The sequence below is a fragment of the Vulpes lagopus genome, chromosome 1 (assembly GCF_018345385.1).
Source record: "Vulpes lagopus strain Blue_001 chromosome 1, ASM1834538v1, whole genome shotgun sequence".
Taxonomy (NCBI): Eukaryota; Metazoa; Chordata; class Mammalia; order Carnivora; family Canidae; genus Vulpes; species Vulpes lagopus.
This window is the reverse complement of record NC_054824.1, coordinates 4,362,963-4,376,436: the sequence shown is the minus strand read 5'-3', so window position 1 is coordinate 4,376,436 and position 13,474 is coordinate 4,362,963. Positions and strand designations below refer to the sequence as shown.

Here is a 13,474-nt window from a genome sequence, read left to right as displayed (position 1 = left end):
TTCCCCGGCGTCGGCCCTTAACGCCTTCCGTCGAGAAGGCCGCGCATGGGCAGTCGCGTCCTGCCGTTCCCATAGCGACGCGTCCTCCGCCCCATGGGACCTGCGGCTTCCGCCAACATCTTCGAGCTTCGGCAAGCTCCGGAGGCCGGGGTAACTGGCGGGTAACGAGGCTGTGGAGTGGGGTCTTTGAGCCGTGTGTCTTTAAAAGCGCGCACGGGCTGTCGGAGGCTTGGTTCGTGTTCAGAGTCCAAGCGTCCTGAGCGCTGGGGCTGGTGCCGTTTAAGGAGAGTCCTCGGGACGCTGTGCTTGGGGCGAGCATCCGACAGGCCGCGTCTTGGAGCAGCGAACGGTGGCTTTGGGACATGTATATATATATAAATGTATATAATATAAAAATATAAAAAATATATAATACATAAATATATAAATATATAATATATAAATAAAAATATATAAAAAATATAATATACAAATACATAAAAATATAAATATATAAATATATACAATATATAAATAAATATAAATAATATAAATAATATAAATATATAAATATATTATATATATATAAATAAATATAACAAATATATAAATATATATGCATATATATAAATATATAAATATATACATGTACATATATTTACATATATAAATATAAACATAAATATATGCATATATAAAATATATAAACATACATACATAATATATACATACACATATATTTACATATATAAATATATAAACATATATTAAAAAATATATATATATATTTCAGACGCTCCTGAAAGTTACCAAGCAACCTCAAATGGTCAAGCGGTCGAAAAATTCTCTGAACTCCTTAATCGATCAGCGTAGAGCAGATTTCAGTTAAGAACCCCAGCCCTTCTTTGCTGAAATTAGTGATCTCCACAAAATTCTGAGGCCCCAACAAAGATCCCGGGAAGCCACCTGCATTAAAACCAGGAAAAGTCAAAGTATGTGCGCAATTAGTGTGCAGTGACGGTAACTATGATATTGGATTGATCAGATTGATCAGAAGCACCTTATTCCTCTGCCGGTAGTAGTTGTCACTGTGCTTCTTCGCTCAGTGGTAAAGCTTGGAGTTGCAATGGGTGGTTTATGGTGCTTATAGGCTTCCCCATGTTTCCATTTGGATTTTTATTTTTATTTTTTAAGATTTTGTTTATTCATGAGACACACAGAGAGAGGCAGAGACACAGGCAGAGGGAGAAGCAGGCTCCACGCAGGGAGCCTGACGTGGGACTCGATCCTGGGACCCCGGGGTCATGCCCTGGGCCGAAGGCAGGTGCACAACCACTGAGCCCTCCAGGGGTCCTCCATTTGGATGTTTTTAACTTTAGTGCTTCTCTCTTTTGTGATGGGCAATTTTTAATCAGCAATGCTTTGCAGCTGTGAGATTTTACTCTTAAGGGCTTATTAGTGAGCATGGGGTCAGTGGTGGAAGTGTGTAGTCTGAAACCCCCAACACTTCGCTTCAGGTTTTGATGCTGAAGTCCCAAAGCCTGAGGCTTCCAAAACTTGCCATGTTTGATCCAGTGTATAGGCAGTGGTGTTAGTAGGTCTGCACCAGCGAGTCAGGGTGTCGGCTCATCTGGTGTTCTGGCCTCTGCAGAGGTCTCTCTCCCATTCAGTGCTTAGGTGCATGCAAGGCATTATTCCGCACAGGTCGTACCTCGGGACAGGTTAAATTGAAAAAGTCCTATCAAGTCTCATTAATAGCTTCAGACTGGAGAGAAGCAGACCAAGAGGCAATTGTGCTTTATGACCCAGGCAGAGCCTTATATACCAGCCATTCTAAGACCCCAGTAGAAGCAGAAAAAACGCTTTAGAGTTTATATTTTCCAGGAGTCCACATTGCAGTCCTATATTTGAGCATATGCTGGAGCTGAATAAACTCCTAATTAGATGCACTGAGACCTCAGTTAAGACCTTTCAAAAACTCAGAAAACTAGGGAGAACCCAGGCCATCCCGGAGGGTTATACAAAGCTCTAGTGGGGTTGTGATATACCTCCTCTGATACAAACACAGTGAACAAAAATAGAACTTACCTTTTGTGCTATAGCTGTAAGTAGAAGAATTGGTTTTAGAAATGAAGAATTAGAAGCACGAAGAGACAGACTAGAGAGCCGAAAATCAAGTTACTGATGTGGACGAGAGGCTCGAGGTAATCATAGAGAATACCGAGGCAACGACTAGAGGTATTAAAGCTCTTAGAAGAGAATATAGATGAAAGAGACAAAGATGGTTCGACAGGAGATTAATAAGTGCCCCTGAAATAGAGAACAGAGCAAATGGAAGAAGAAATGTCCCTACTGGTATTAAAAAATACCAAGGAAAAAAAAAAATACCAAGGAAAGAAAAAAATCTCTAGATGAAAAGGATACAAGATTAAGAATTATAGGAAGGGTATTAAGAAGAGAATGCTTATCATGATGAATACTGAGTAATGCAGAGAATGTTGGATCATATTGTACATCTGAAACTAATAAAACATTGTATGTTAATTATACTTCAATTAAAAAAATAAAGGGATCTACCATGTTCCCTGGAAAGATTTCTGTAGGACAGTCAACACTAGGATATATCCTGGTTAAGTCACTCAATTTTTAGAATAAAAGAATTCTGTGGGTACCCAGGCAAGAAACAAAGGCGGCAGCAGCGGGCTGGGGAAATGGTGGAGAAAAAAACAATTAGGGTTTGTTAGACTCATCCATAGCACAGCCAGTACTGGAAGACATTGAAAATATATTACAGAGTTCTGAGGGAGAATAAAATGTGTTCCAAGAAAATGATACTCCTTTGACTTCCCAAGTTGTCACTTGAATATAATTAGAAATTGTGGGGGCTCTATCCATTTTTGTTCCTGTTGGCACACTGCATTTCTGAGCCCATCTCTCTTTCATGTAACTTGACAAACACAACCATAGCAACCAATGTGTTGCCAAAATTGTCTTCTAACCTCTTCCCCTAGAATTCAAGTTCATTAGCGAATCATCTGTCTTCTAGGTTATCCCAAGAGTTTTGCAGAGAGTTTTCCCAGTATATTTGCCACTAACCACATAAATAATTATCCTTCCAGCTTCCGGTAACAGTTTCCTTGTTACCTGCTGCCTCATCACTATGCTAGTGACTTATATTTTAGATTTTTGTTATGGCAGTGTTCAAGTCTAGACCCAAGTCTGTATAAGTCATGATAAATTTTACGAAGTTGTGTAACAACTAACTCCTGAATTTCAGTGATGTAAAGCAGTAAAAGTTTATATTTTTGCATACGATCCATGTCTTTTGGGAGGTATCGGCAGTTGTGCTTTACGTTTACCTCACTCTGGCACCCAGGTTGCTGAACTACCACTATTTGGTACATTCTTGGCTTTTGTGACAGAGGGAAAGACAAGAGGATCTTGCACTGTAGTTGATGGCTTTTGTTAATTCACTGGCTAAAACTAGTCACATGGGCTCTGAGTAATCTTAGGGGGCCAGGAATTGCAATTTCTAGAAGGCAGAAAGCCAGAAATATTTGATGAACAGCATCTATAAGTACATTATAAGCATTCTCAGACATGGTATCAGAATACAGCATTCTCTCTCCTTGAGTATGGACGAGACCTGGTAACTTCTTTCTGGTGAACACAGCTCACACACAGCCCAACTGCCATCCTGAGTTGGAGAGACAGAATTGAAAGTTCTGGGGACCAAGGCAGCTAGGATCTTCAGAGCAGAGTGCCAGAGAGAGGAGTGAGTATAGAGAAAGCTCTGGAGATCTTCAGGGAATTTCTCTGAGCCTTACTGAGTAGCAATATATACATATGGGGAAACTACCCGAGACTAAGGAATGACCACTGGGAAGAAGCACGCATAACAATTTAGGGGGGTTCACACGGGCTGGAACTAGCTTATATTCCCAGTATCTTTAGTGGAAGAGCCCTGTAATATCGGGGGGTGTTGAGTACAGTAAGGGTATTGCCTCAGTGGTGGAGAGAAATTAGCCATAGATAAAAGGCTCTCCTCTTCTAGTCTTCAAAGGGCCAAGCTATTTCCAAATAACTGTGTCCCAGATCAAAACTTTTAAGGGTTTAGAAGACTAAAAATAAAATCTAGCATTCAACAACATAAAATCCACAATGTGCCAAGTCAAGTGAAAAATTGCAAGATTGGAAGATGTAGAAAACACTCCACATGAGGTTAAAAAGAATCAGTAAAAACAAAGCAAGGAATGACACAAATGAAAGAATTAGAAGATGAGGACATTAAAATAACATAAACATGCTCCATATATTCAAGAAGGCAGAAGGAAGCATGAAAATATTAAGAGACAAATGTAAAAGACCCAAATCAAACATTAGAGATTTAAAAAAATGCAATGTCTAAGGTGAAAAATACACTGGATGGAATTAAGAGCAGATTAGACCTTACAAATGAAAAGAGTAATGAACTTAAAGATTTAACAGTAGAAACTATCTAAAATAGAACCAAAACAGAATAAAAAAGGATTGGTGAGCTGTGGGACGACTTCAAATAGCTTTATATACACTAACTGGAGTTCCAGAAGAAGGAAACAAAAACATACTTAGAGAATATCTGAAAGGTTTTCACATGTGATAAAAACTATGAGCCCACAGACCCAAGATGTTCAATGAAACTTTAGACACAGGAAACAGGAGTAAAATTGCACCAAGCACATTATAACCAATACCAGTGCCTAGGAAAAAAATTAAAAGCACCCAGAAGAAAAAAAAAAAAAGACACACTGTATGTAGAGGAACAAAGAATAAATCAGACTTAGAAAACAATGCAAGTCAGAAAAGTGGAGCAAAAATCTTTAAGCCCCACAAAACAAAGCTGTTGATTTAGGATTCTGTACTCAGCAAAAATACTGTTCAAAAATGGAGGTGGAGTAAAAACATACTGAAATGGGATGAATTTATTGCTAGTAGACAGAGCTGTTAAATGAAAATCTTCATTCAGATAAAAGGAAAATGCTGTTGGAGGGAAATCTGGACCTACTGAAGGGGATCAAGAACACTGAAAGTGACAAATATGGGAGTAAGTATAAAAGATTTAACTTTTTTAAAAAAAGTTCTTTTAAAACAGTTGCTTGAAGAGAAACTTATCATGTGTTGTGGGACTTATATGTAGAAGTTAAACATGACAAAATACTACAGGGTGGGAGGGGGAATGATTCTTTTAGCCCGAGTTTCTTTTAATGTAGGGTTTTAGTGTAGGCGAAGCGGTGTAATGTTATTTAAGGCAAACAGGTTAAAAATGTGTACTTATAAACCCTAAGATAATAGATTTTATATTCATAAAATATACTCAATTGTTTCCAAAGAACAGACCAAAAAAAAGGGAACAAAGAACAGATAGCACAAATAGAATACAAATAGCAAGAGGACACACAAATTCAGTTATATCTATCGCATGAAATGGAGACAATTGAAACATGCTAATTAAATTCAGAGATCATCAGAGTAAATGAGAAAAAGCAAGATTCAACTATATACTCTTTATAAGAAAACCACCTTAAATATAAAGACCAAATAGGTTAAAAGTAAAAAGACGGGGGGAAAAAAAGCCACATTATACTAACATTAATGAATAGAAGGTAACTATATAAATTTCAGACAAAGTAGATTTCAGAGCATAGGATATTACTAGAGATAAAAAAGGAGAGTTTTTAAGAATAAAGTTGTTAATTCATCAGGAGGACATAAGCCTCCTGGGTATTTAAAATGTACCTAGTATCAGAGATTCAAAATATATGAAGCAAAAACTGGTAGAACAGAAAGGAGAGATAGATACGTTCATAATTATACTTGGAGGTTTCAACATCCTTATTTCAATAATTGAAGAAGAATGCAGAAAATCACGAAGAATGCAGAAGACTTGAACAACTCTCTCAGCCAAGTAATTCCAATGATAGAAGACTTCACTCAATAACAGCTGAATCCATACTCTTTTCAAGAGTAGAAGGAACACTTGCCAAGACACGTCTCCATAAATATGAAAGGATTATACTCGTACAAAGAATGGTCTGTGCCAAAAATTGAATCTTAAGAAATCAGTAAAAGAGAACTGGCTAGAACATTTCCAGATATTTGAAAACAAAATAGTCCTAAATAACAGTCCTGAATAACTCATAGGTCAAAGAAGTAACCAAGAGGGAAATTTTTACCTGAAGGTAGTGAAAATACAGCATTTCAAAGTTTGTGGGATGAATCTAAAGTTGTGCTTTGATGGGAATTTATAGAATTAAATATATCAAGAAGGGAAGTCTCAAATCAATGATCTAGGCCTCCGTTTAAAGATATTAGGAAGAGAAAAGCAAATTAAACGCAAAGTAAACAGAAAAAGGAGATACTAAAGGTTGGAGAAGAAATCAAACAGAAAACAAAGTTAACAGAGAAAAATCAATGAAACCTAACATGTTTCCTGAAAGATTAAAATTCTTTTGTGAGCTCCTTTGCTCATAGGTTAAAATCTTTAACTTGCATTCATGTTCCTGCTTGGGTTAGCCTCTACTTATTTCTCTGATCTTATTTCTTTTTTATTTTCTCTGCTATAGTTATGCTGGCCTTTCATATTTTTTGTTGTCTTCTCTACTGGCAAATGATGTTTGCACCTGCTGTTTCCTCTGTTTGCCCCATCCTCAATGGTCTCAGTGTTTTTACTTCCTACCTATTTTCACCTAGTTAATGTCTAGACTTAGGATCTAATTCGTTAGACTTAGGTTTGATACCCTAGTCTAGCATATACACTACCCTAACCTGTAAACTCTACTAGAATAGACACTGTGTGTGCTTTGCTCAATATTTTATCTTCAGTACTTAACATATGCCTGGCTGATGGTGGATTCTTAGCAAGTATTTGTTGTGTGAATGAATTATTCCTAGTAATAGATCATTTTTCTTAAGATATGACAAGTTCAAGCATTATTCCTTTTCCGCATCTCATGAACCAATAGTCTGAGGATTGAAAGATTATCATTACTCTGAGGTTTATGAGGATTAAGAGAGAGTATTGGTGCCAAATAACTAGTTAAAAATAATAGTACGTTTGAGGAATTTATGAATATTTCACATGAAGATACTTCATTTTGTAGTTTAAAAATATATCAGTGATTAGGGATGCCTGGGTAGCTCAGTGGTTGAGCATCTGCCTTTGGCCCAGGCCATGATCCCGGATCCCGGGATCGAGTCCCACATTGGGCTCCCTGCAGGGAGCCTGCTTCTCCCTCTGCCTGTGTCTCTGCCTCTCCCTCTCTCTCTCTCTGTGTCTCTCATGAATAAATAAATAAAATCTTAAAAGATGTATCAATGATTAAAAAGTGAAATCAATGCTTCAACACACTGATTTCAAGAATTATGCACAAAGATGGGATCCCTGGGTGGCGCAGCGGTGTGGCGCCTGCCTTTGGCCCAGGGCGCGATCCTGGAGACCCAGGATCGAATCCCACGTCGGGCTCCCGGTGCATGGAGCCTGCTTCTCCCTCTGCCTGTGTCTCTGCCTCTCTCTCTCTCTCTCTCTCTCTGTGACTATCATAAATAAAAATTAAAAAGAATTAAAAAAAGAATTATGCACAAAGAGAATGTGCGCTGATGGAATTTTTTGTATCTCAGACATCAGCTTTATTACATGTTAGATTTTTTGATTCCTGAAAACAACTCTATGGTGTAGAAATTCATACCATTTTTTTTCAGGCAAACTTTTAGCGATTTGCTCAAAGCCTCAGAGTTAACATGGTGTTACAATTCAAACCTAATTCTCATGTCAAAACCCATAATGTTCCCTCTGCGACCTCCACTAGAAAATGTAAACTCTTAAAAGTTTTTGCCATCCTAAGGCTCAAATGTTTAGGTCCTAATGATACTTTAGCTAACAATGGCTAGCAAGTATTTCAGTTTGTCTGACTGTGACACAGTCAGTTAAATGGTTTCTCTAGGCTAAAATTGTGATCAACTATTCACACATAGCTCCCTAGTAAGAAAAAGTAGAGGTAAGATTTTGTCTAACATCAACTTAATTACGTAGAATGTCAATTTCCAATGCTGTAAATCATATGAAAACGAAATAGTGGGAACTTAGCAGAAAATGTGGGTAGTAAAAAAGGTTTCCATTAAATGAAAAAAAAATGCTTAATGTCATGTAATATTTTGTCATCAACTATGAAAACTGAAAAGAAATTGACGATGGCAAGGAAAGAAAAAAGAAAAGAAAAATGAGAAAAGATTAGCTGAAGAGCAATGTTCTGGCTTAAGGGTTATACTTTAGTGTTACATTCAGTAAGGTAAGCTCTTGCTACAGAAGTTGGGAGAGGGCAGTTCAGAAGAGAAGTTTCATCTTGTTGCTGAGGCTGTGAATTGAGACACTTTATTCTTGAGCAGATAGGAACCTATGTGATAGAGTTCTGATGTCATAATTTCAGGGTGTCGCTGGGACACTTGATCATCATTCCTTTGGCAAAGATGGTACAAACAGAGGAGAGCCTCAGGGTCCAGGAAACAGAACAGAGACAGTACAAGATGTATTCTTATTTTCTCAATTGTCCTTATTTCTGTCATTTGGGGATTTCAAGGTTCTTGAGGAAATAGAAGTGGTAGTCCAGGCATCAGATGTAAAGAATCTCACATAGGAAGAGCCGTAGAGAAATCTGTTAAGGTGCAGTTTGAGGCCTTTGGTGTGGGATGAGGACATAGTTAGATTGGATTAGTTTGTATTAATAGTTAAGGGAAAAACTGGAAGATAAAGATAATGAGGAAAATGGGGTATAAAGTGGAAAGAATCTTGTGATTTTGTACAGATTAGACTGTAGCTTTAGAATATAAATACATTTATTCATAGATTAAAATATTTCATATCATTGGAGAATAATTAATTTCATATCATTGGAGAATAAGGCAGTGACAATGTCAACCTTTAGAGACGATTTTTTTTGCTGAGTTTCAGCTTGCTGCTGGAGCTATGAATTGTGACATTTTATTCTTTAGCAGGTAGGAAACTATGTGAAAGAATCTTCTGATGTAATAATTTCTGGGTGTCACTGGAACATTTGATGATCATTCCGTTGGCAACTCCAGCCTTCTATGGAAGGTCAGTAGAAGCAGTTGATTTATTCACCTCTACAGGAATCAGACTCAGCCTATTTTGGTAAGTTTACATATCCTTGGTCAAATTAGCCAAAACTTAATACTTATATAAATTAGATAGTTATACTAAACCATAGATTTTACGGTAGTTTTAACTAACTTGTCATTGAGCATGCCACTTTTTTCCTTGATAAAGGAAACCCATAGTCTATAAAAACCATTATATATGATGTTCAGATTCCTAAACTTTAATAATTCAGTTTTATTACTGCAATAAACACTTATTAGGCATAGAATACTGTTCTAGGCATAAAAAAACAGTTATAAGACCTATTTCATTTTTCCTTTCTTTTGTTGAACACATGTACATTTATACAAAATAGTTATTAATTACTGTGTGCCAGCCACTGTTCTGGGTATTAAGGATTCAGTCAGTGGTGACAAAGACAGGCATGAAATGGGGGAGGTGGGGGCAATGATTAAGCAGAAACATTTACAATTACAGCGGTGGTTCTCAATAGGGGGTGGTTTCTTCCCCTTTTCCACCCCTTTTTCTTTTTTTCTTTTTTTTTTTTTTAAATGGAATCCAAGTTTAATTTAAAGCATTTACATCTAAAAGAAGGATAAAGTGATGGTTGCAGATGCATTAATAAAAGGGAAAAATGGCAATTGTAAATGCCTACAATTATATTACTATTTCAATTTAAATTTTATGAATAAGAGTAACTTAAAAGAATATGGAGTATTAATTCACACTTGAATAACACTTGCATAACACTCATGTGCACATGATAACAATATTTAACAAAAATCTGTATTAACTTGCAAAGAAATACTATTAATTTATAATAAAGGTAGTTTTTCTATTCAACTATGAAAGTCCCAATTCCAACAAAACACACCAATTTGGCAATGTCTGGAGACATTTTTGATTGTCACGACTTTGGGGTGAAGTGCTATTAGCATATAGTAGGTGGAGGCCTTGATGATGCAAAATATCTGACAAAGCACAGGCCAACTTCTCTCTCCAACAAAAAACTATCTGGCTCCAAATGTGCATGGTGTCACAGCTGAGAAATCCTGAATTAAAGTAATAACTGTTACAATCAGAAACAGAGAGTTCCATGAAACCTTATGTAACAGAGCGGTTATGGAAGGCTTCTCTGAGAAAGTGAAATGTAAATTCAGACTTAATGAGTTAGTCCCAGCAAGTAAGTGGTGGGGAGCAGTGGGGTGGGGAAGAGCTCCAAGTAGAGGCAATAGTAGGCCATAAAGAGCTTATTTTAAAAATTGTGTGTTTGTGTACGTGCATCATACTTACCGGCTATCTCACATGTACATTATGTGCGTGTTTGTGTACCTATATTTACTAATGCCCAGTAGCATCTGCTAGGTAATAATAGTTAACCTTGATTGAGCATAACTATGTGTTAGGCACTGCATTTTACGTGTATCACCTTATTTAATCCTCACTATTACCCTGGAAGGAGATACTCTTATTCCTGATTTATCCTTGAGAAACATTCTCGGTTAAGTACCTTGTTTAGGATTATTTGCTCAGTCCAACTTTCCCAAGGCTCTTTCTTAACTAATAAGCTGTGAATAGAGAGACGTGGGGAAATGAATGATCATTCCTGGAGGATGTGAGGCTTGGCTATGCTTCAAAGGAAGAGAAGGGCTTGGCAGAGAGGCAATGGGGAGTGGAAGTAGGGGCTCAGGCTTATTGATTTTAACACCCATTTCAAATAAACTGGTTTATTTCCCCCCCACACAGCAGAAATAGATTTCAGTAATGTTAACTATAGGGCACAGTTTACTTCTGCCATCTAATGGCTGTTTTATATTTGTCGCTAGACTTCAAATTGTGTGTAAGGGGGAGTTGTGTGTAATATAGCATTTACATACTGGTATAGATATTTTAAAATGTCATTTCGATGGTGCAGCGGTTCGGCGCCTGCCTTTGGCCCAGGGCGCGATCCTGGAGACCCGGGATCGAATCCCACAAGGGGCTCCCGGTGCATGGAGCCTGCTTTTCCCTCTGCCTGTGTCTCTGCCTCTCTCTCTCTCTCTCTGTGACTATCATAAATAAATAATAATAAAAAAATTAAAAAAAAACAATAACACTAAAGACTCCAATGAATTTTTTAAAGACAGCTTAGCCCCACACCATTATTTTAACTTTCTATCTAGGTTTTCGGTGAATTATGCCTTTTCGGTTTGGGACCCAGCCAAGGAGGTTTCCAGTGGAAGGAGGAGATTCTTCAATTGGGCTAGAATCTGGGCTGAGCTCCAGTGCTGCCTGTAATGGGAAAGAGATGTCACCAACTAGGTAAGGTCTTCTCATCCTGATGCCTAAGGAAATGCGTCATGACTGTTACCAACATAAGCTTTAGTTGATGTCCAATATTAACAAGAAAAAAGTCCAGGACCATTAAATTTATATTAACAAACATTGCTATTATGAAGTCAGTATTAACAGATTCCAGGGTTTCTTAGCACAGTCTGTTTTTGGCACCTCTATAAGTCCAATAATAGACCAATTCTTTTTTTGGTAAATTTTTAGCTAGATTGTTGTTGTTGATAGTTACAAGAAGATAACATTAATTTAAACAAGTAACTTTAGTGCTATTATATGTTACGCAGACATCTACAAATGAGAAGACCCCAACCTCAGATTTAGTATCACTTTGGCTTTGATTTGACTTTTAGCCGAAAGATGGTGATACAAAGTGTGAATGTTTTATAAAACAAAATCATTTCTGAAAATTGAAGAAAACTATAATGAATAGGATTTCTTCCACTTTTCTGCTGTTTACCATTGCAAAACATCAAATACTACGTTGTTAGATTTTTTTCACGGCTTGGAAATTTTTAGAACACAACACAGATTTGAACCTAATAAGGCAGTTACTTTAAAAATCAGAGTTATTCAAGGATGCAGTAGGCTATTTTGGGAAGTACTAAGCCCTTGTCTTTAAAAATGTCTGAGGTGATTATCTGGTGGGAATGTTGGAACAGAAATTCAAGCACGGGATGTATTTTTAGACTAGATGTCATTTAAGGATTCTTTTAACCTGAGGTTCAGTCAACATTTGAATAGTATATTAAATAGTATGTTCAGTTTTATATTTTTCCACAAATACTCTAGTTTTTAAATCACTCAATTGAAGTGATTTTAAGGTACATGTGTGCATAAATTGCCATAGTATTATCACTGTTTACAACTATGCACTCCCCACCACCCATCTCCGCTCTTTTTTGCCCTTTAGCAATCACTGCATACCTTTCAGATTATCATCTAGAGGGTTATTTTATCTTTATGAACTTCCTGTGACTAAATGTATGGCAACAACCATAATCTTTTTGTAACCTGAGTCTAAAATGTCTGGCTCATCAGTGCCACTGTGTTATAATTCTATTGTGACATTCAGAGATTTCAAAATGATTTAAAACACTTGATATGTACTCAAACTTTGCTGCCCTGAAAAAAATCTCCTTTTTTAGTATCTAACCACATGTCATTTGCTCTTTTATTCAGGCAACTCCGAAGATGCCCTGGAAGTCATTGCCTGACAATAACTGATGTTCCTATTACTGTCTATGCAACAATGCGAAAGCCACCTGCACAAAGCAGCAAGGAAATGCATCCTAAATAGCATCATTAAGTCTTTTGTAGAGGTTTGACTAGGTCAAGGGTAATGGGCCAGTATCATCTTATGATCTGGTAAAACAAATAAAAGTGGTGGCACCTTTGGATGATGACAGCAGTTGAAATATTTATTTTTAGTAGGAGAAGACACAGTGTCATCTGGAACACGTGTAGTGATAAGCCATCAGTTATGTTTGATAGATAAGATGGAATAATATTTCACAATTAGAATGCACTCTAGTGATCATCTTGCTCACAGTGGATCATTAATATCAATAACTGCAGATGAAGGTTAATCTACCTTGATTATCAGTCATGAAGGCCCTGTTCTAAATACTTAGTGTATCCTAGGCTGGTGTCCTTTGTTTGTATTTGGGTTGCCACTTAGCTGAATCCTCTCACTTGAATACCCTAAGCCAGTTCCTGGCTTGATATCTTTTGATAACGTTCTGCAGTAATTATATTGGTTATATTATATTAGCTTATATTGGTTAAGAAAAGCCCAGTAGATTGTGCATTTGGGGAAGAAATGCCAAAGAAAGTTCTTAGTCTGTGGTTAATCTGCAAAGCATTAAACTGAAAAAAAAAAAAAAAAGCATCAACTGTTTGCATATGGGATATCAGGTTTTTTGTTAAATTTATTATAATGAGGTCAAGGCTGTGTTTCTAGCTCCTATTTTTCCATGAAGAATGATGTCCCCATCATTATACCATAGGTCCCAG

The 13,474-nt window shown here is 37.1% G+C and overlaps 1 protein-coding gene across 3 annotated transcripts; it reads left to right on the top strand.

The window, feature by feature from the left end:
• Positions 1-16: 16 nt before the first annotated feature.
• Positions 17-13,043, top strand: FAM229B (family with sequence similarity 229 member B). Of its 3 annotated transcripts, XM_041724674.1 has the most exons (5): positions 40-150; positions 4,985-5,062; positions 9,004-9,163; positions 11,293-11,431; positions 12,641-13,043. In XM_041724674.1, exons 4-5 carry the CDS (start codon positions 11,307-11,309, stop codon positions 12,756-12,758), a joined length of 243 nt encoding a protein of 80 aa, XP_041580608.1. In that variant the 5' UTR covers positions 40-150; positions 4,985-5,062; positions 9,004-9,163; positions 11,293-11,306; the 3' UTR covers positions 12,759-13,043. The 3 variants fall into 3 exon arrangements, with proteins under 3 accessions (XP_041580619.1, XP_041580629.1, XP_041580608.1); XM_041724685.1 differs by lacking the exon at positions 4,985-5,062 and having other exon boundaries at positions 17-150; XM_041724695.1 differs by lacking the exon at positions 4,985-5,062 and having other exon boundaries at positions 30-150; positions 9,007-9,163.
• The last annotated feature ends 431 nt before the right edge of the window (positions 13,044-13,474 follow it).

Coding starts and splice junctions, on each gene's coding strand:
- FAM229B (XM_041724685.1), top strand. CDS start 11,307: ATGCCTTTTCGGTTTGGGACCCAGCCAAGGAGGTTTCCAGTGGAAGGA. Junction 11,432..12,640: donor AAAGAGATGTCACCAACTAG/GTAAGGTCTTCT, acceptor TCTTTTATTCAG/GCAACTCCGAAGATGCCCTG.